This window comes from Alligator mississippiensis, chromosome 7 (genome assembly GCF_030867095.1).
Source record: "Alligator mississippiensis isolate rAllMis1 chromosome 7, rAllMis1, whole genome shotgun sequence".
In the NCBI taxonomy this organism is placed as follows: domain Eukaryota; kingdom Metazoa; phylum Chordata; order Crocodylia; family Alligatoridae; genus Alligator; species Alligator mississippiensis.
In genome coordinates this window covers 56,104,403-56,127,035 of record NC_081830.1, presented here as the reverse complement: position 1 = coordinate 56,127,035, position 22,633 = coordinate 56,104,403, and the positions used below count along the sequence as shown (strand labels likewise).

The window sequence follows — 22,633 nt, the reverse complement described above, 5'->3', positions numbered from 1 at the left end:
TTCTTCTACTCTTCAGTTGTGTAGATCTGCCAGGGCAAAGGCAGGCAAGAATTGACAACATAAAAAAAAAAAAAAAAAAAAGCATTTCCTAGTGTGCCTGAGACTACAGCAGTCCCCAGAAACCATGACAAGCAATTTCTTAGCCCCTATTTATCCATCCATGGCTGAGCAGTGTTCACCATAGACAGAATCTGGGAATTCTGTTGCCTAATGCTCATTGACAAAGTATAGAAATCTCTTCTAGTTCAGACTGAACTGTTCCATGATTAAAGCCTACAAAAACAATTAGGGGAAAGTAGCACTGATCATGCATCAGAAAGACTGCAGCATTTGGAATTAATAAGAAGTCTAAACGGCTGCAAACTGCTTTAGCATAAGCAGCCATGTTGAGAAAAGTTGGTCTATTTACAAACTGTTGGGCAGTTTTAAGGTAGGAAGGTGGGCAAAAGCAAGTTTCTCAAAAGATGGATGAGAAAGCATGCACAAAACTCAATGAGGAAGAAAATACCAGAAGTGGTAGAAATGATGCAAGGAAACAAAGCATAAATTAAATAAAGGAATGTTTAATCAAGACAATTCTCATTTTATTTTTAATCTAAAGTTCTTCCCCTTGGGGAATTTAAAATTTTTTATTGGAAAAGTAAAACCTACTCTTACAATGAGACCATTTCTTTCAAGCAGCTCTGAAGTACAACTGTTACCAGGACACTACGCCATTAACAATTTTAAAGGAAATTGTTTCATACAGATAGTTTTGAACTAAAAGTTTTAAAATGACATTGTCTAGGTTTTATATGTGCTCCACATACTGCAAGCAACTAACAATATGGTGAGATTCAATTCCTCAACTAGAAGACCAAATATTACATGTATACACAATACCTGCACAGTGACAGCACAAGACAGACTAGTTGAGCACTTAAATAATTTCAAAAATCCAAACCAACACTTTTAAAATCCACTTTATTTCCATTCCCCCCACCCACCCAATACAGAACTTAAGGCATTTCCACATACATACACACAATTCTTGCAAAGTTTTGTGGTTTTCTTTTCTTTATCTTGGTCAGATACCATTTATTCTTATTACTTATCCCTAAACGTGTGTCAGCATTCATATATGACAGTTAAACCAGTGTTAAATCAGTACAATATTTACATAGCATAGCACATAAGCTTGAGACACTCACTTGGGGATAAAACCATATTTTAAAATAGGAGAAAGACCACCATTATTACATGTTTGGAATTAGCTATTTACAGGTTCCTAATATGGCATAAGTATGGTCTGTACACTGGTTCAATGAGGCAAACAGAAGCCTGGACTACAGTTATTTTACGTGGGATTTTAAATGCAGTTTGGAAGCACATTATTATGCTACCCTGAATGCCACATGCCACCCCAAAATTCTTCAAGGTGATCTTAAATCCTAAAATGGCAGGTCCTGCTGATAGAAAAAACAAAACCAAAAAAACACCCAACCAACCAACAAAAAACAAAAAAACCAAACAAACTAAAAAACCCAGACAGACAACATAATATTTACTTTATGGTGATTTTCTGACTGCTATTCAGACATCTGAACTTTGAAGGAAATTCGTCCCAGAAACTTGTCACGGTCATCTTCATTTTTTAAATTGGGTGAGCCCAGGATCTTACACTCAATTGTTATTTCTTCTTTGGTACTGTTGGAGTTAATTGCTAGCTGAACAGCCACTAGTGGCTGTAGATAATGAGCCTGGTAAACAGAGAGATGGGGAAAAACAGGTTTTAGATGCTAAGCTCATTGCCAAACATAACAATTAAGATTACAATACCATTCCACCAACTAAAGTATTGGACCAAACAAAAGGGACCAAGTTCTACAAAACTTATGCCAAGTAATTCAGTTACGATTTGTATAAGAATGAGATAATTTGGTTTAAGTTCTTCAGGCTAATGATCAACTGACTAATTCTGCATAAAAAGTAACAGAGAAGATTTTGAAGGGGCAAATGGGAATTAGGTACCTGTTTCTACAGAATGAATAGGATAAGCTTTTCTGTCTTCCATGTCTTTGAAAATCTAAGCCTCTGTGTAAACTCAAAAAAAATTATATTTGCTTCACTTGCATCTAAAGTCTATTTTTCTTAAAGAGATAGATACTTCTTTAAAAAGTAGCTTCTTAAAACTTGAATGTAGCAACAGTTTCCCTTTTGTCCTTCAACTTTTCTTTATGTACATCCATTAGTCTTATTAATTTTTCAATGGTATGCTTAAAGGCCTATGGTGGAGCTAACATTTACATTTTTTAGACTTTGACTTCAGGAACTTATTAACTAGGAATCATTCTTTCCAAAGAATCAGTAAGCTAGTTTTTGGTAGAATCCTCCCAAAGGTGCTGACTTTGCATTCTGCCTTTACATTGGTCCCTTCTGACTTTACATTGGTTATTCTTTAGAGAAGCTATAATTTAATCAATTCCTACTGTCAAAGTTAAAATACGGGAAGAAATATTGCAATATTATTTTTTAGTTGGATTATTTTTAGTTGCACTAAAATCATATTGCAAATCAAATTGCAAATCTGGAACTATTAAGTAGCATATATACAACTTTCAGAGAACAGTTTTAAGATTTGTTATAGATTTGCCTAGCAAAAAACTGATTTTAACAGCTTTAGGGTCAGTTTAATAAACCCATATTTTACACACATGCTGTTGTTATCAGTGCTTATATAGATCCATGTTGGTTATTTCAGAAGTTACTAGTAGCCAAGTGCATCCATTTTTGGGTGAACAACTTAAGACACTTTCAAAAAGGTGGGTAGTTAGGAGGTACAGAAATACATTTTTAGAAGTCTGCAAAGCAATTAATCCCTTAAAAGGTGGTGGCCTGAGGAAGACTACCAACTCAATTACTGCAACAAATTCTGCAGCTAAATCTAGCAAACAGTGGGAAAGTCTTGTGTATGCATGTTTCTCAAGATTAGAGCAAATTACTGCACAGTAAGCATCACTGTCTACACATGTAGACGCTCACTGCACAGCAATTTGCTCTAATAAATTCAGTAAATGTGCTAGCTGTAAATACAAATAGAAAGTTTACTCAGGAGAAATTACTGCGCAGTACAGCACGCATAGAAGGCCAAAAGGGAACATATTTGCTCCCGGTCCACCAGGCAGCAGGGGCCAGGAGATTGCTCCCTGCCCCTGGGAGCTGCCTGCTGCCAGGGTGGGCTCCACCACAGAAACCCAGATGGGGACTATGTCCCCTGACCCCAGCAGCATGGAGCTCGCAGCCCCTGTTCTGCAATCAAGGAGTGGAGACTGGGAGAGATGGTTACCTCCCCATTATAGAAAGGGTGCAGACAAGTTGGAGACAGTCTAGCAGAGGGCAATGAAAATGGTTCAGAGGCTGGGGCATATGACTTATGCGGAGAGGCAGAGGGAACTAGGTTTATTTAGTTGGCAGAAGAGAAGACAGACAGAGGATTTGATAGCAGCCCTTAACTACCTGAATGGTGGTTTAAAAAAGGATGGAACAAGACTCTTCTCAGTGGTGACAGATGACAGAAAAGAGAGCAATGGTCTCAAGTGGCAGCAGGGGAGGTTTAGGTTGGATATTAGGAAAAACCTCTCACTATGAATGTGAGGAAGCACTGGAACAGGTTACCTAGTGAGGCGGTGGAATCTCCATCTTTTTGAGGTTTATAAGGCCCAGCTAGACAAAGCCGCAGTGGAAAACCCCGTGCCTTTTGAGGTCCTTTCCAACTCTAATTTTCTACGATTCTAAACACTCTCCCAGCCCCTGCTCCATGAGCACAGAGTGGGGGCTGGGAGCTCCCTGCACAAGAAGAGTTCCCCATCTAGCCTGGAGCTGGCTGGGACCTGCTGCCCATGACCAGGACAGTTCCAGCTAGCCCTGGGCTGCACAGGGAGGTCTGCACATGCAGCCTGGAGGTGGCTGGGGACTGTCCCATTTTGGGCAGTCCCTAGCCAGCTCCAGGCTGCACATGCAGACTTACCTGGGCAGCCCAGGTCCCGTCCCTGTCAGGAGCAGGTCCCATCCCTGTCAGGAGCAGGTCCCAGCCCCATGCCCCAATCAGGCAATCAAGGCACACAGCTTGGAAAGAGCTGCAGGGGAGCTGCCCCACCAGCAGATCAGAGCAGTAAATCTAATACATTCGACAACAAGTAAACTAGTACCACACAGAAAGTTGTAGTTAAATTGGAAAAAAATATGACTATTAGAAATGTAAGGTGGGCAAGAAACCAATGCAAGGCACAAAAAACAGGTTGTGCTTATTGGGCAGAGGCAGGATACTAGTGGTATTTTCATTCAGTTGGTACAAAAAAAGAACATGTTAATTAACTTGATGGTACAAAGCTGGGAAATTTAATCAGCAGATGTGAGGATTGATGCATCTTACAGAAAAGAACTGACTGACCTTAAAGACTGGAATAAGAACAGGATGAAATTCAGTAGTATGAAATGCAAAGCCATATATTTAGAACCACCATTGATTTTTACTGTAAAGTTGGAGCTCAAAAGTTGGAAATAATAAAGGAGAAGGACCTGGGTGTACCAGTTGATTACATAATGACATGAACCACCACACTGACAAATTTGCTATTTTCATAGCTGCAATCTTAGGATGCATTTGTCAAAGCATTTCAAGCAGAGATGGGGAAATACTAATAATGCCACCAGAAGTAGTATTGGAAGGGCCTTAGATGAAATACCACATCCACTTCTGCTTCTCCACTGTTCAAGGTACATGAACTCAGGCAAAAGTAAGGGCACAGAAGGGCTAGTAGGGTGATCAGGTGAATGGACATTATAGGAGAACTTGGCTTATTAAGGCTAGCAAAATATTGTACTCTGTAAGTACAGCAAGATAAACAACAGCTTCTTAAAAGTACAAACCAACCAAAAATAATTTTAGGTTGGTAATCAGGTTTCTAACCACAGGGGATTCTGGAACAGCCCACCAACATCAGTACAGAAAACATCCTAACTAGTTTTAAACTGGAGGTTGGTGAGTTTATGGAAGGAATTGTGACAGATTTCTAAAGGGAAAACCCTATGGCCCTACAGCCTTTAACTAAAATGTTGTAATCATTCAAAAAGTGGGTTCCTTTTAAATAAGCCTGTTCACCGAGTCTACACAGCAGCATTTCCAAAACTGTAACACTGTTTGTCTGCGTACATTTAGTATGAAACAGCATATCAGCAAATTATACAAAAATATCTACACAGCTCTCACAGTGCTTCAAGGGACAGAATAAATAGAGAATGTATGTGCTGAACCAATCTAAGTTAAAACAATGTACAAGCTGAGATGTAAACCAAAGACTTACATTTAACACAGTTATTAACTATACTGTGTATGGGCACAATGGCAGTAACTAGTTACTAATTATTAAAAAAGGTAAGCTGGCCTATGTGGAATACCTGCTTTTATGTCCAAAGGATGCCTAGTAAAACAGCAAGTACACTGTACATTGAGTACAGTGAGTACACTGAAATTACATTAGAAAAAAAACATGGCTTATCTTAAGGTAATAAAGCTCAAGTTATTCACCTGTGCCTGGAAAAATTGAACCCAAGGTCTTACCAAGTTGCATAAAATATCTGCATATGGAATATTATACATGTATACTTCACTGTAAATTCCAAACCTGAACACTATAAAATGAACCAATCTAAAAATGTGGTAACAATACACAAAATAGAAGGATCAGTTAAAATACTCACATGCAGCTTTTTTCCATAGTATGGGAAATACATTAAGTCAATTGTACCCCCAGCAGGAAAATAAGTTATCTGAACCTTGCCTTCTTCCTATGGTTGAAGAGAACATTAGAATCAACAGATATGTTTTATTAATAATTTTTTTTAGATTTGTTTTAATTATCTAATGATTAGGTGCAAAACCAATATTTGATTACTGTAGTACTACAATAGCTGGTAAAAGGCAGGCAGGAGAGAGTGGGGCCACTGCTGGCAGGGGTTGTCAATGCTTCACTTCAGGAGGACAGCATGCCAAATATTCTTAAGTCTGTGACTGTCCAGCCCTTATTCTTCAAGAGGCTGTCTACTGTGCTGACACCCCAGCCAGCTTTCTTTTTGTCTTATCTGACCAAGGCTCTGCAGTCTCAGTCCTTACCTGGTGCCTGGCTGCAACTGGGATTCCATTAGAATGAACTAACTGAAGCTGAATCCAGACAAGACAGTGAGGCTGGTGGTGGACACACCTCATAACTGTGGGGGAGGGGGAAGGACAGGGGGAGACTGGGACCATCTGTGATGGAACTTGCCTCTCCTTGTCTCAGGTTTGCAGCATTGGTGTGCTCCTGGATCCTTCACTGCACCTGGATCTTCAAGCAGCAGCAGTGGCTAGAAGCACCTTTAACCAAGTCTATTCAGCAAGAAGGCTACAACCCCTTCTTTCAGATTCTCATATGGCCACCATCATACATGTTTTTGTAGCCTCAAGGGTAGGCTACTGCAACGTGTTCTACACATGGGCCATCTGGTAGTTGCAACTGGTGCAGAGTGCAGTGTCCCATCTTCTCATGGGGATAAGTTGACACCTGCATAAATCACTCAATGCTCCAGAGTCTGCAGTAACTTCAAACAGTATTCTGGGTGCAATTCAAGGTGCTGGTCTTGACTTAAGAGGCCCTATGTACATATTTAAAGGACTACCTTTTCCTTTAGGCTCCATCTCGACCCCTACAGTCAGCTGAGAGCAACTTCCTGCAAGTACTATCAGCACACCAATTTCCCATGTGTTTTTGACAAGTGAATCATCCTTAGCAGTTTGAGGCAGACCCAGAATTTCCAAAAGGGGTAGTAGTGTGCCACACCACTCCTCAGACCATGAGATGGATAAGAGCGAGGAGTAGCTAATCCCCTGGGCTAACAGGGGACAGGGAGCCAGACAGGGATCAGGCACTTGAAGGCTGGGGGGGAGGGGCAGGGGGTGTACACGCGTGCGCAGGAAGGGAATCCCTGTCGCCGCTGCCACTGTTCCTTGGTGACCCAGATATGGGGAAGTCCCAGCCCCAAAGCCACTTCTGGCCCACTCCAGCCACAGATGTCAATGAGTCAGGCTCAGCCAGCACCAGCAACAGCAGTGGCACACAAGTTTCTCCTTCCAGTCCCAGCTCCATGCCTGGCTAACTCCCCACAGCCCCCTCCTCCCCCCTGGTGTTTCCCGCTGTCCAGGAGCAGGTATAAGGAGGAACCCAAGTGTTGCTGCTGCTGCTGCACCTGGATAAACTCAGCTTCCCAGACAGCTGCCTATAGCTGGAGCAGGGCAGAGGGGGGCTCTCAGGCTCCCCACTTGCTTGTGTCAACAGTGGTAGCAGGGGGTGTGTTCCTCCTCCTAGCAATTGCTCCTGGCTAACAGGAAAAACAGCAGGGAAGTGGAAAGAAGAAAGACGGGAAGCTCCTGTAGTAACTTGTATAGCTGCAACAGCTCTGGGGCTCCCTTCACAACTGGCAACAGAAGGGGAGAGTGTGTGCATCTGTGCATGCCCCCCACCTCTACTGATAGACACTCTTCAGCTCTGGCACATCTTCTGGAAGTACTGTACAACCTTTTTATCTGGACAGACATTTAAGAAGCAAAGCTAAGTTGGGGTACTGGTTATGTGTCTTTGTTATACATCTTATTTTAGTATTGAGTCTGGTTTTATGAATTAATTTTTCTTCTTACTGTAATCTGCCCCAAAACTTTGTTGGGAAGGGCAGTATATAAATCTAACGTAAATGGCTTCAAAAATAAAATTCTCTCTTTGCCAATTACAAGTCTCATATACAGTTGTGCAATCTTCTGTATATCTAAGGAAGAGTAATGTTTACAAAACTAGAAAAAAAAAAGGCAGAACAATTAGAAGTTTTATCCATAAAACTTAAAAAGATTTAAGGAAGAACTTCTTTTCTGTAAGGGTCAACAGAATCTGTAACACTCCCAGCAGAGGCGGCGCAGTCACCATCCTTGGAGGTGTTCAAGAGGAGGCTGGACAGGCACCTTGTTGAGCTTGTCTGAGCCCAATAACTTCCTGTCCATGGCAGGGGACTTGACTTGATGAACTTATAGCTCCCTTCCAGTTCTACAATATGCATGCCCTGGTACTAAAACTCTCCCCATTAAGAACTCACATCTAGCATTAAGAAACGTTATTACCTCAAAAAGATTACTGGATAAAGACAGTGGATACCTACAAAATAGGCTGTTAGCTGTCCCTGACAGTAGGAGGGAAAATACAATATGCCATTAGGTCAAAAGAGGTGGTGGTCTCATTAAAAAAGCAGATGACCCCACAGACACCCCTTCAAATGGCTTTTACACATACATTAACAGCAGCAGTTTTTCTAAAGCACACTAAAGAAAAGGGAACTACAGAATAAGATTTTTAAAAAATAGACCTCAAAGAAGCTTAGGAAACTGGTAGGTAGGTGGACATTTTTGGAAAGAAATCTAATGGATAAAAGGAGTGCAATGTAGTTAGCAGTTGCTGTCATCATAAATATACAACAGCTAAATAAATCAAGGACTTGTCCTGTATGAAGTAAACACTTGGAACACATCTGAAGGCATGCAGTAAACTTAAATGGATTTGATTTTATAAAGTTCTCATACTTTAAGAAGAATGTTATTCTGAAAATTAATTCTGAAACTCCACACTGCAAATGTATCTTACCCATCATTTATATAACTAAGACGCAGCATGCAGAAAAAAAAATAAAATATTGGTTATGAAATGGGAAAACAAAATTCAACTTGCACTACAGTAAAATACAAAAACTGAAATGTTAATGGCAAGTTATATGTATGCTTTTGTTCTCTGCTTTAATCTGAAAAATCAAAGAGCTCTATCAAGTCTTAATGCCATGAAACACAAACAGGAACCTTTTTGAACAAGCAGTCTCTTTATGAAAAATATATTAAATATACTAAAATGCTAACCTACACATACAAACACATCCAATAAAAGAAATCAAAAGGGAGGACTTGAGTTTTTAAGAAAAAATCCATGATTTTTATTTTCAGCATTTATGCTTTTCGCTCCTTTTTGAAAAGGAAGGGAAAAAAGTAACCATATACTTATCTTGTGTTCCAAACTCACCTTAGAAAAGCACTGTATATATGGTTCTCCTTCGGGCTTCAATCCGATTATCTGAAACACAGAAAGGAAAAAAAAAATTTGTTTATGGAAACCTGCCCTGTTTCAGTTATGTAAGCTGAATATATTTGCAGTGTGATAAATAGTATTATTGTGTAATGTGTATATATCTGAACATCTTTATTAGCTGTGCTCAGTTTATACACAAAGCAGTCACCAAATTCCAGCTCTGCAGCCCCTGTAAAATTCACGACCACAAAATTGCATTTTCCCCCAACTAAAATAGTGCCAAAAGATTCTTGGAGGTTAAATCAGACCCTCCATTTCACTTATGCTGTGCCATTTACTGTAGATGGGCAGGCAAAAGTGCAACTGTTTAAAACAGGGGTGGACAATTATTTTGGGCGGAGGGCCGTTTACTGTTTTGGCAAGCTATGGAGGGCCACGTGATAGGCAGCCAGGGGCAGATAAATATTAATTTTCTAATTTTTTTTAGGGTCCCTGTGGGCTGGATAGAATGACCTGGCAGGCCGCATCCGGCCCCGAGGACACATTTTGCCCACCCCTGGTTTATAACTTAGTAAAGAATTCTGATGAAGCGTGATGAGAAATTGAATTCTCTGTCTACTCTTTAAATTGTATTGGTCCTACAGAAGAAAAAACAGCAGCAGCAAAAAAAACACAAAACAAAAAAAAAAAAAACAAACCAAAAACCTGAAACCCCTATTTTCTTGTTAAAGAAAATAATAGAATACACACAAATTTGTTGAACGAGAGTCCCATTTTAAACAAGATTAGAAGCAATATCCAAAATACACAACTATTCCTCGAAATAGGTCTAATAGCCACAGTTACCAGGAACTCTTTACTTCAAATTATGCATGTAATGCTATAAGTTAATCCACGGGGTACATAAAAACACAACCAACTATGACGTATGCATTCAATTACTGGCAAGTAAAATACCCGTTTACCTACCTACTTGGTATTCAACACAATTTAAGAGTTTAAGTATATACTATTACATATCCCCGACTCAAATGCATTTTAGTATTGTACACAAATTGTATATTTAACTTTGAGCTTTTGTAAAGCCTGCTAGAAAGAACAGTGGGCATAGCACCATCCTGGGATTTCAGGAATTTTGACTATGGCAAACAAAGAATTAGGGATTTAAGAACTTCATAAGCACCTGTCTATCCTCCAATTCAGTTATTTTAGTAAATGACATATACTTCATAATACAGAAATATTGCAATAAACAGACAGGAGAGGGAATCTGGCCATTCTCAGCAGTAGGTTTTTGTTTCGTTTTTTTAAATATGTGGGGAAAGTAAAATTTAAAACTTGAGACAACCAGTCTATGCACTTACTCTATTCATTTTCACAAGTACACATGGAGTTCCTTTAGCATAGCCAAAATTGTCATCTTCAAGTCCAGAGCATGGTCCAAGCTGAGTACGATTAAATCGACATGCCTTTTTACCAAGATCCTCCTTCTGCTCAAATGGTTGTCCTGAAGCACATACTATGTTTCTGGATTGTTTTGAGTCATTATATGCTATTTAAAAAAATAAATAAATAAAAGTTATATATTCTACAGAAACAAAATGCCAAACAACAAGCTACTTCAAGGTCTTAAGACTGTATTAGCTTCAATGTACAAAACACTACATAGTTTCATAGTTGTTAGGGGCTGGAAGGGACCTTACAGATCACTGGGTCCAGCACCCATGCATGTGGGCAGGAAAGACTGCTGGGATCAGGTGACCCCAGCAAGATGGGTGTCAAGATGCATTTTGAAGATCACCAGGGTGGATGACTACCACCTCTGAGGGGAGCCTGTTCCAAACCCTCAGCACTCAACTACACATTGATGCCTACGCAGTTGGATGGGTAAAAAAATTGGCTGATGGGGTGCACCCAGAGTAGTGGTGGACAGGTTGTACTCAACCTGGCAAGATGCAAGCAGTGGGGGTACCCCAGGGCTCGGTCCTCAGGCCCGCACTGTTTAACATCTTCATCAGCAACTTGGATGAGGGGGTGGAAAGCATGCTGTCCAAGTTTGCTGATGACACTAAGATATGGGGCGAGGTGAACACACTTGAAAGGGGAGAGAGGCTGCAAATAGATTTAGACAGGCTATAAAAGTGGGCAGACGAAAATCAGATGGGGTTCAGTGTAGACAAATGTAGGCTGCTGCACCTTGGGAGAAGGAATCCACAGCATACATACAGGCTGGGGAGTTCCCTTCTTGAAAGCACAGAGGCGGAAAGGGATCTTGTCATTATTGACTCCAAGATGAACATGAGTCGCCAATGCCAGACTGCAGCCAGCAAGATCAGCCATACCTTGCCATGCATCCAAAGGTGCATCTCAAGCTGGTCCAGAGAGGCGATACTCCTCTTCTATGCGGCTTCGGTCAGGCCGCAGTTTGAGTACTGCATCCAGTACTGGGCGCCGCACTTCAAAAGGGATGTGGCCAGCCCGGAGAGGGTTCAGAGGAGGGCCACCCACTTGGTGAGAGGGCAGCAGAGGCCCTATTAGGAGAGACCGAGGGACCTGAACCTGTTCAGCCTCAGCAAGAAGAGGCTGAGGAGGGACCTGGTGGCTGCCTACAAACTCATCAGGGGAGATCAACAAACAGGTAGAGCCCTTTTCTCCCCAGTACATCCAGGTCCCTCCTGACCCTAGCTACTATGAAACTTGTAAAGAAGTTTTTCCCTTATGTCTAGCCTGAAGCAATCCTCAAATCAGCTTGTGCCCATTATTTCTTGTCCTCCCCTGGGAGGTCATAATGAACAGATGCTCCCCCAGGCCCTGATGTATGCCCTTGATACATTTTTAGGCTGCCACCAAGTCCCCTCTGAGTCTTCTCTTCTCCAGGCTAAACAGTCCCAAGTCTTTCAGCCTCTCCTCATAGGACCTGGACTCTAGGCCTCTCATCATGCGTGTGGCCCTCTCGAGCTTCTCCACCATCCTTCCTGAAGTGCAGCATCCAGAACTGGACAAAGAACTCCACCTGTGATCTCACCAAGGCCAAGTAGAGAGGGAGGATGACACAGCCTTGCTTGAGATGCCTTGGTAGATGCATGCCAGTGTTTGATTAGCTCTGCCAGCTACAGCATCACATGGAGGCTCATGTTCATTTTGTTGTCTATCACAAAACCCAGATCTCATTCATATGTGGTGCTAGCAAGTGTAGCACTGCTGAGCCTGCAAGTGTGTTGTGGATTCTCTCTCCCCATATGGAGCACTTTACAGTTCTCTGTGGTATTAGACGACATCTGGTTGAGGTCCGCCCACCTCATGAGCCAGCATATTTACTGCTGACTTAAAAGGCAAATTAAAATTTGGTTTTGTTAGTTCAATAGCAAATCTGAACTACAGTGGACTTCAAGAATAGCGTATTATATTTGTTTCCAGAATATACTGCAACCTTTTTACAAGCTTTCTACCCTCTCTTTATAAGCAAGATAGAAAAAGGGCTGCATGTAAAGTAGTGAAATTGAATAAGCATGCAATGGGGCTTCTCTGCCCCAAATTTCTAACAGTATAAGCAAAACAAAAAACTTTAAAATAAAAGAATACAGGTAACTTAACACTGAAATGAAGGGTGCCTCTAGGGAGTGGGGGATTAAAAATCAAAGTCTAGCACAACCACAGCCCTAATTTCCAACTGAGGAAACAAGGAAAAAAAAACGTACTTTAAATCTTATTTATTCTCATTGCTTTTGATATTTTTGCAAGATAATGTTAGGATGAACAATTTTACATAAAGCACAGCCTAAAAAAACCAATATAAATTTATAAAGCTTTCAGCTTGAAAATAAGAAAATAATTTTTCAGATATGCACAGTAGCAAAACCTATCTTGAGGTGTATTGTTATTAACAGGCAGAGTCAGCAATTTACATGTATTAAGTTGGACTTCAAATTACTTCCCAAGCCCCTTCATTTCAAATCACAATATCAGTACTGTCAGATGTGCACTGAAAGCAGAAAAACCTAAGAGAAAGTAAAGTACATAAATCAGATGGTCACAAAAAGCTTATCTACAAATAAGCAATGTGCCATCTTCACCACCACTCAAAAAAAAAAAAACAGGTGTACCCTGAGCAGATGTAGTTTTGTCCCCATGTTATGGTACAAGTCTTGCAACTACTGTCTTGTAGAAGCAGATAAAATCACAAGATACAAAAAACTCTTCCTAGGACTTGACCCCACTGGCGACAGAAAAAATGCAGTTCTCATATGCTTTAGAAGACTAGCACAACTACTGGCAAAAAGGAGACACTGTAGAAAACAGAAATATATCAATAGCCTCTAACCTGCTGAATTGCTGAAAATATGAAATGCTCTAGAAGCAATATCTAAAATTGGTGACCATGTAACCAGATTTTGAAAGATGCATGTATTTCTGCATACAAGTCACAGAAATTTACAAAAAGTTTCCCCGAGGTTGGATATATGCTATAGCTTTGCATGTCTTAATGTTGTCAGATGTGAACACAGTCTCAACCAACACTTACTTCTTGCCATTAAAACTTGTGACTGAATAGTTACATTTGCGCAAAGACACTGGGACCGGGCAGCTCAAAATAAAAGACTGCAAGATTCAAGCATAGGTCAAGACCTCCATGTTACGGAATCTGACTCCGAGTAACTGACAAAGGAGAAACTTAAGTGAGGAGGCCTAAATGGTAACCAAACTGTAAAAATAAAACAAAATAAAATAAACTACTGCTGCAGTTGATAAAGATTAAAGAAGCGTACAAACCAATCTGTCAAAGGTTACCCTGATAGCAAGGAAACACCATTATGAAAGTTTCATTCTAACACAAGGAAGAGGTATTAAAAAAGTCTTTAAGACCAGCAAGTCTCTCTCCTGGAACTATCATGTACTAGGAGAAAGAGCCTTTTAGGACTCTTGGGTCCTTAGCCCAACCCTGACACAAAGAAGTCCCTCAAATTATTCCTCACTGGTAGGACACAGTATGCAGAATTCTTAGCACCAGGAGCTCCCTAGATAAGCAATTCTTAACCAAGGTGCCATGACATTCTTGTAAAGGTGCAATAAAATATTAGCACTGTTAGGCGTGCAAATACCTACACAATTCACTAGATAACCTAATAGACTTTAAAATAGGAATTCATAGTGTTAAAAACATTCTGACCTGTTGGGGTCTGAGGTCTCTACAGCAAAAAAGAACTGATCTATTTTTTGCATATGGAAAATTAAGGAGTAAGCCAACAACTACTATTTTCCTAGGCATGCCTTGAGTTTAAGCTTGAGAAAACATTGCCTCTGATAAACCAGCCGACTACCATCAAAGCTCCCTCTAAGGTGTGCGTGTGCGCAGCTGCACGCAACTTAAAGTGTGGCCATGCACCAGGAGAGGTTGGGGCAGGAGCCTGGCGTGGGCTCCGCTGGCTCCAGGGAAGCGCTCCGCTCCCCCGCAACAGGGCTGGGGAGTGGAGCACTTCCGCAGAGCCCGCACCTGCCCCCCGCCCCAGCCTCTGGCCTCCAGGCCCTAGTGATAAGTGTTCCACACCAGACTGAGGTGGTGTGCTCACGGGCCGCTACTCCTTAGAGGGAACATTGACTACCATCACAGAGAATGAGTCCAAGTTCTCAGTGACAAGAACTCAGCATAAGGTATCCCAAGATGCCATTCAACTCCTTTGGATTTCTTTCCTATAGCTACAAGTCCTTTGTACATTTTTATAAATATATGCTGCCACAACAAGAGTACAGTTCAAAGCCTACAGTTTTTGCCTCTGCCATCAAAGAAAAAGAAACCCATAGTGCAAAGGAGAACCTCTAGGGAGTCACAGAGCTAGAAATAGAGTTGAACCAAAATAAATTTGAGAAAGATCTTTGCAAGAATTATCAAAACATCCTAACACCAGCTAATAAAAGAAAATATATTGTCTTTAAGTGCTGCAACCAGTAGAGGTACTGCACACTACTGAGTTTCTGCTTGCTGCCTATGGCCAAGGAAGTGGAGACAGAACAGAGCCAACTATCAGCAAGTAAGAAGGGATGGGGAAAAAGGAATCAAGTAGGGGAAAAAAGGTGTGAGTAAATACAACTGATGAAGGGACAAAACAAAATGGGAAGAGTGGAAGAGTAAGTGATCACTATTACCTTCTTACAGAACTTACAGTACTAAGGGTGACAAACTATATGATCATTTATCTCAGTGCGCCCTTGTTACAAAGGCTAATAGCATACTGGACTGCATTGGTAGGTGTGCTGCCAGCAGGTCAAGGGAAGTGATTATTCCGCTCCATTAGTTAGAATATTTAGTTTAGAGAAGACAGAGGGGATTTAATAGCAGCCTTTAACTACCTGAAGTGGGGTTCCAAAGAGAATGAAACTAAACTGTTCTCAGTGGTGACAGATGACAGAACAAGAGGCAACAGTCAAGTTGCAGCAAGGGAAGTTAGGCTAGATATTAGGAAGATTTTTCTCACTAGGAGGGTAGTAAAAACACTGGAATAGGTTTACCCAGAGAGGTTGTGGAATCTCCACCCTTGGAAGTTTTCAAGACCTGGCTACACAAAACCTTGGCTGGGATGATCTAGTTAGTGATGGTCCCGAGTTGAGCAGGGGGGTCAGGTTAGGCTAGATGACCTCCAGAGGTCCCTTCCAACCCTAATTTTATATGATTCTATATTTATATGTAAGCAATTGCTATCATAGAGACCACAGAAAAGTAAGACTGGAAGGGACCTCTGGAGGTCACATAGTTTAAATTCCTGACTGAGGCAGAATCAATCCCAACCAAACCAAATCTTTGCCTAATGTATTGCTACAACTACCCGCGTAACCCTGTCACACAACCATAAAGCACATCATCTGAACTTGCCACAGGTAAAGCAGGGGGACAATAGTGGACAATGTCATCCTACTATAGGGCTTGTTAAAATATGGTCAAGCGATTTAAAGACCGCCATGTCCAGTGCTACAGAAGGAAAAAAAGCCCTCAGTCAATGCCAGTCTAACTAGGGGGTAAAATTCCTTCCTGGTACCAAATGTGGCCAGTATGTCTTACCCTTCCGCTCAGGTCAATCTAACTAGGAATCTCCAGGTTTTAGTCCTAGCAGGACACCCCAGTTAAAATCCAGCCAAACTCTGAATCAGGGGAAATACCCATAGTAGAGAGTAGGCGTAGTTACTCCCAGATTATCTCTGGCCAATGCTTATCCAAGCTCTTCCTGAAGACTGGAAGTTGCAGAAACTCCATCCTTGGAGAAGGCAGTCTATTCAACTGCCTCAGTGAAGCAGCTTTTCCTGATAACCAACCTAAACATACTTTGCTGCAACTTCAAGCCACTGGTCCACATCCTCTCCAGCTCTCAACAGCTAAAGAGAAAAGGTGTTCTCCCTCATTTTTCTGGCACCCTTCAGTTATTTAAGAGGAAATATGATGGCAGTCTTCAAATAAGTGTAACATGATTATTTATTTCAGCCTCTCTCCATGTATAGCTTGCCTTCCAATCCCTTTTATTATTTTTGTCCTCTTCTGGACCTTAATTTCTCCACATTCTTTTTTAAAATGTGTAGCCCAAAACTGCAAATTATTCTAGATTAGGACTACCGACTACCATGTAGAGAGGCACTATCACCCTCATGTCTTGCACTGAATATTCCTACTGATGTAGCCCCAAAATTTGATTTACGCTTTTTGTGGCTGCATTACACTGCAAACTCATATTGAGCCTGTGATCCACTAAGACTCCTAGATCCTTTTCCATAGAGCTGTCACTCAGCCAGATGCCATTTGTTCTGTATTTCTGTTGCAATTACCACAAGAATATTACAATTGCAAATTAGACAAAGTGATCCATAAAACACATGGTTTTTATGAAGTTTTGAGAATTTCTGCTCCTGTGACAAATTGTTTTCTACCCTCTTTTTGTGAAATATGCTTCAAGCTTTGGTGCTGCTCAGAAGTTTCATCATGAAAAAATGTATTCCAAAAAAACAAAAACAAAAACAAAACAAAAAAAACACAGGACTAAAATATACAGAAGTTGTAATTTTTTTATTTTTTTTTGGTTTTAAGATGTAGTGGATGGAAAGAGCTCTGTGAAACACCAAGAGTCTGAAAAATTAAACTACAACAAGCATCATGCTGTAGGACAGGTGTTACATCTGTAACAGAAAAAATACCTTCCTCCCAGCAGAAAAAGCTAACTAGCAAACAGACAGATGTTCAAAGGACTTGCTATGAAAGTGAACTGGCTCTGCTCCCCCCATGCCCCCCCCCAAAAAAAACAACAACAAAACCAAAACAAAAACAACAATCACATCCAGCCAGGACAGTTTGAACAGCAATATGTTTATCTTCTGAAGCTCTCCAGTACTCACAGTCCTCCACTCCCTCCCCCCTCCCCATTCACAGCTACAGTTCTAAGCATGTTCATAAAGCTTCACTATGGCCACACATGACCTTGCGTGCAGTTAAACATCTGTATAAAAGTCCCCAGGAGTGTGATCTCCAAAAGATATGCCTAGTAAGACCAGGGGAATGGCCCTCTCACTTTTAGTTCAGTAACTTAGAAGTAAGGCTATTCCCTCAACAAGTGCAAAACCCAAGTTCTAAGGTCTCCCACAACAAGAGGGTCCATGAAGTTGCATCTTCTCCTTCCCTGCAATGTGCTTAGCCATTAGGCCCCAGGTTACACATTGCCCAAAGCACCTTCCAGCTGTCCCTTTAAAGTTGGTCCACTGGGCAGGATGAAAACAAGCCAGAGAGAACATGTCTTGAGTGAGATGTGCACTGTCCTGCAAGAAAGTGGCCCAGATTCTCACCCCTGTTCCTGTCAAATGGCTTTTCTGCACTTTACTTTCAATATTCATAGAATAAAATGAATCAACAGCAGTGGGCTGGGTGCTAAACCTTTGGGGCAGGAGACTGAGCAAGCACCCAACTTTAGAGCATGGACTTGAAGTATGGGCACATACACATTTGGCCAAGTTAAAAGGCTTTGAAAATTAGTTTGCATGTGCTCTACTGAGATGTCTCAGATTTAAGTGATTAAAGGCCTCACAGATTGTGTTTGCACTGAGCATCATAATACAGGGCAGAACAGAACTTTCCTTGCACTTGCAGCTGTGGGTTATGACAAATCCCAACCTGGGAAAATAAAACTGAAAACAAGAAACTTGTCTTTATTATGGTCTCAGAAGGCCCTGGTGACCCACAAAGCACGAAAGCAGCAACAACCCAAATCAGCTGCAGACAGGACAAAAAAAGGGAGAAGGAAGAGAAGCAGCTGAGACAGTAGGACCCGAGGCAAGGAAGATGCAAGTGACTGGGAGTTAGAGTATGGAAGGCACTGGGACAGAGACCAGGAAGGGAAATGGGAAGAGAGGGTAGTGAAACAGTACTGCTCCATTGCAGAGACAAAGATCATATAAGGCAAGAAGCAGGTAGGGTAGGAATGGGGAGAAGCAGCATGGTGCTCTCCAGTGAGAAGCCAGAACCCTTGCACTGATTGCCCAGAAACTGACACAAAATGAAAGGGCAAAAGTGGGTGTCAACACTGAGGTAAAAAGGGGGGCGGAGGACAACAGGACTACATAGACGAAGACAAGAGAAAATGGGATGAGGAGTAAAGAGTGGGGAAAAAGATAAGACTGGGATAAGGCAAGGTTAGCAAGGACCTGCTCATTTACATGCAAAAATGATCTACTCTGAGAACAAATTAAGTAGTATATTGAAAAGACTTAAGAGGAACTCCAGCTTCATTTGTGGCAGAAGCAGGAGAGGGGAGTTTGGTCTTAGGCACTTCAAACTGGGCACACAGAATTAGCAGATATTTGTAACATCAATGTCTGTATAGCTACTCTCTCTCCATCTGCAACCAAAGTACCAAGGTTTCATTTGACAGGTATGTTGCAAAAATAAAAAAAATAATACAGTATTTGTAAATCGATACCATGACAAATAATACAGACTATCTTCAAAGTGGGGGAAAAAAAACCCAGCTCACTTCAGAACATGGAACAAGAGCATCAAAGTAGTGTTTATTAAGTGAGCGCTGCCCCCCCTCCTGTGCACTGAAGAAAACAGTCATCCTGTGACAAAAACATTAAGTCACGTAATTCAATAAAGTGTCATAACGGGCACAAAACACATCTTATCTTTGCTATGTCATGAAGTGAGTGCTTGACTCAGCAGCCTTTACTTTCTTTCAACTTAAGCTCTACTCGTATGCCCATATTACCTAAAAAACAGAAGCCAATACAGTCAATACCTTGAACAAGCTTACAGTAACTGCCCTTTCTTTATCCACCTCACCTGACATTACCTTCCCTCACCATGTTCCAACTTTGATTGCAATTTTTTGTCAAGATTTATATGCCTATATCATGTACCACTGTGACACTGAAATAATGTGTACTACTTATGCAGTGTTTGTACACACCTATTTTTTTTTAAACCAGCTTAAACTCACTTTTGAATTTTTGTTGCTATATCAGGCAATTTCTCCCTTGCTTGTGCAACCATAGATTTTTCTTATATTGAAACTGAAAAAGGTGATATGAAATTCAGATATTTTGAAGCCTTATTTTCAAAATCACAAGTGACATGTGATCAGTGCACAAAGTAGGCCACCAGAATCCAAAGCATTTGGATTCTATTACTAGCTTGCTACTGGGATACTTGGACAAGTCACCCCTCTTTGTTACTTAGCTTTCTCATCTGTAGAAGGGAATAATGATACTTATTTCCTTTGTAAAGCACTTGGACTTTATTGATAAATACCACCAAAATCTATTAGAAGCACCTAGTAACAGTCCAAGAACTAACTTCAAAACAAAACTTATCTAACTTTGTAGCAGACAAAAGGAAAATAGGTTTTACAGTAAGTATGCTCTAAAAGAAGAATATTTTGAGCAGCTTTACTGTAGTTACAAATGTTTTAATTAAAACATTAAATAACAATAAAACATTTGCACTTACATGCAAGAAAATTTCTAAGTGAAGCAGTGTACGTCTCATACGACCGAGAGTCAGACTTGTTAAAAGCAAATTCCAATGCAGTGACTGGCTTTGGTGAAATCATAAGTCCTTGAGAGAGAAAAAAAGTGCAAGTAAGGAACTGAACAACTTTTCCCCTGACCTTCACTTTTTAGAAAAGTACTTCTCAAATTATGAGTAGGATATATACTGGGATAATCCTTGATTACATGTCCTTAATTATTTTAATTACATAGGCATATATTGAAGGCAAAACAATAGACAGATATAGCAAATTGAGTTTTAAATGCTATCTATCTATAATTTGTACAAAATATCAAAAACCCCAGAAGAAACATAACACTAAAATATTCGGTTAAAACATGCCATCAAAACCCAAATGATTGAACAGCAAAATTAGCAACTTAATTACTTGAAGCTTCCATTCAATAAGTTTATTGATTCCAGTTCAACATTGCACTTCCCATTTCAAACACAAGTTTACCATGTATTCTTAGTGTAAATCACATTTTCAGTTTTACATAATAAAAACAAGTTCAACAAAACAGCCCACGATACACCATTCGTGCCTTCAGTTTCTTTGCAGCAATGTGGCAACAAATCTGGCCATTCTTGTATACTCTTAATTCCATTATAAATTTGTTTCAAAGTAATGAGACAATTTTATTTTCCAGTTACTTCCTTTCTATGTTTGCAATATGCCAGTTTTAAAAGAAGTGGTTCAAAGCTGCAAACATTTAAAGCATGCTGTAATGGAAAAAGCTTTTTTTTTTTTTTTCTCCCCATACAAATTTTCATCTCAACAACAATTTTTCGTGTCTCTCTATCATGCATGGAGGTGCCTTAAAAGGTTCTCCAGCCCAACCTGAAAAAGCTAAGTGTTCCTTTCTGCCCTCTTACCACACACCAGAAGAAGTGCAGATTATCTGCAGGGCTATTCCTTTAGTAGAACTAAAACATTTGATTTGTTGAGAAGAGTGTACTTTTTAATCACACTGTTTAAAGTTATTGTTTTGAGAAGGAATAAAAAATTGTTAAGAATTCATTATCCACTCACCCCATCTTTAGTTAAAGCTGAGAAAGGCCACACATCTGAAACACCCAAAAAGTTATTGGTAAAATGAAGAAACACTACACTAGACATTCCTGGTATTTGGGGGGTAGAGGGAACTTGTCCCAATTTTTTTGTAGGCCTCTTTATACAATATAAAAAGCAAAGAGGAACAGAAAGAAAAAAATCCTCCCCTCATCTGTAAATATAAAATATATATGTATACTACAAAGTTATTAAATAATTAAAAGATTTTTCAGAAATCACATAGAAAGTGCAACTAGAGAGAGAAACCTACCAAAGAACCACTTAATTGCCTGGAGGAACCTTAGGAAGGCACAGAAATTGGTACAGTGTAATTTGTTAAAAATAGGGAAAGTACTTACTTAGACAAGTTTTCTGACAAAAAAATCTCCTTTGGATTTCATACTGCCCTTTTTTAAATGCACTGATTCAGTAATTTTCTCAAGGCATTCACAAACGCACAGCTTGTGACCCCAGCACTCTTTCCTGCCTAGGCAGGGGGTCAGACACCATGATCTGTTGAGGTCCCTTCCGACCCTAGCATCTATGAAACCTCTGAGCCCAGTACCCAATTTATTTTCTATCTGAATGCCAGCAGGACCAAATACAGGTCTACAGTCAGAATGGGATTTGTTGTTTGATAAACTGCCTTCTGCTTCATCGTTACCCTTTAACCTCCACAATGAATCAGGATGCCAAGAGATGTTATAAAGTTAACAAGACCCAAAAAGGACAGTCACATGTCAGAAGGAGTGCTAGATAGAGAAGCTGCATCCCAAGGACTTGCATAAAAACTCCCGAGTGCGTCTTGACTGCTATAAAGTGTACGACACGAGGGTGGCTGTCAAGTTCTCCAACCCACAACTACCACTTATCCATCCACATTTATACCTGTAGTGACTACTCCTCACAGATCAGGCATCTTCATGTTTATATCTAGTTATACCTATATACTATACATAAATACAAAGATGCCCAAGCTGCAAGGAGTAGTCATATAAAATTATGTTTATATTTGTCTAATTTTATTTTATTTATTCACTGGGGGCCTTTAAGAGAAGGCTGGATAGGCAACTGGCTAGGTTCATCTGACCCCAGCAACCTTTCCTGCCTAGGCAGGGGGTCGGACTTGATGATCTGTTGAGGTCCCTTCCGACCCTAGTAACTATGAATCTATGAAAAAAAAAAAATTATATAAATGTCAGGGCCTAAGACAAAATTACATATGGCTAAGAGTGCCTGGATGAGAACCAAACATAAGCTAGGAGGGAGGGGCTGATTTAAAACAAGAATTTGTCTCAAGACCTGAAATTTAGGAGAGTTGGGGGGGGGGGGGGGGTGGCGTGGCAGGCTAAGGCAAGCTAATGTAAATGTCTTAATGCAATGTAGTAAGGTTTAGGCTGAAAGGCAGTTTAGCTATAGCCTCAGAGAACAGGACAG

The 22,633-nt window shown here is 40.5% G+C and overlaps 1 protein-coding gene across 1 annotated transcript in view; it reads right to left on the bottom strand.

Annotated features, from left to right (window-relative positions):
• Positions 1-543: 543 nt before the first annotated feature.
• Positions 544-22,633, bottom strand: part of ATP1B3 (ATPase Na+/K+ transporting subunit beta 3) — a 45,715-nt gene continuing 23,625 nt past the window's right edge. The window contains exons 3-7 of the mRNA XM_006263321.4: positions 20,101-20,208; positions 10,493-10,680; positions 9,123-9,173; positions 5,740-5,826; positions 544-1,739 (exon numbers count right to left, since the gene is read on the bottom strand). Of these exons, the coding sequence (XP_006263383.1) occupies positions 1,569-1,739; positions 5,740-5,826; positions 9,123-9,173; positions 10,493-10,680; positions 20,101-20,208 (605 nt within the window). The 3' untranslated portion in view covers positions 544-1,568. The remainder of the gene's footprint in view (positions 1,740-5,739; positions 5,827-9,122; positions 9,174-10,492; positions 10,681-20,100; positions 20,209-22,633) is intronic.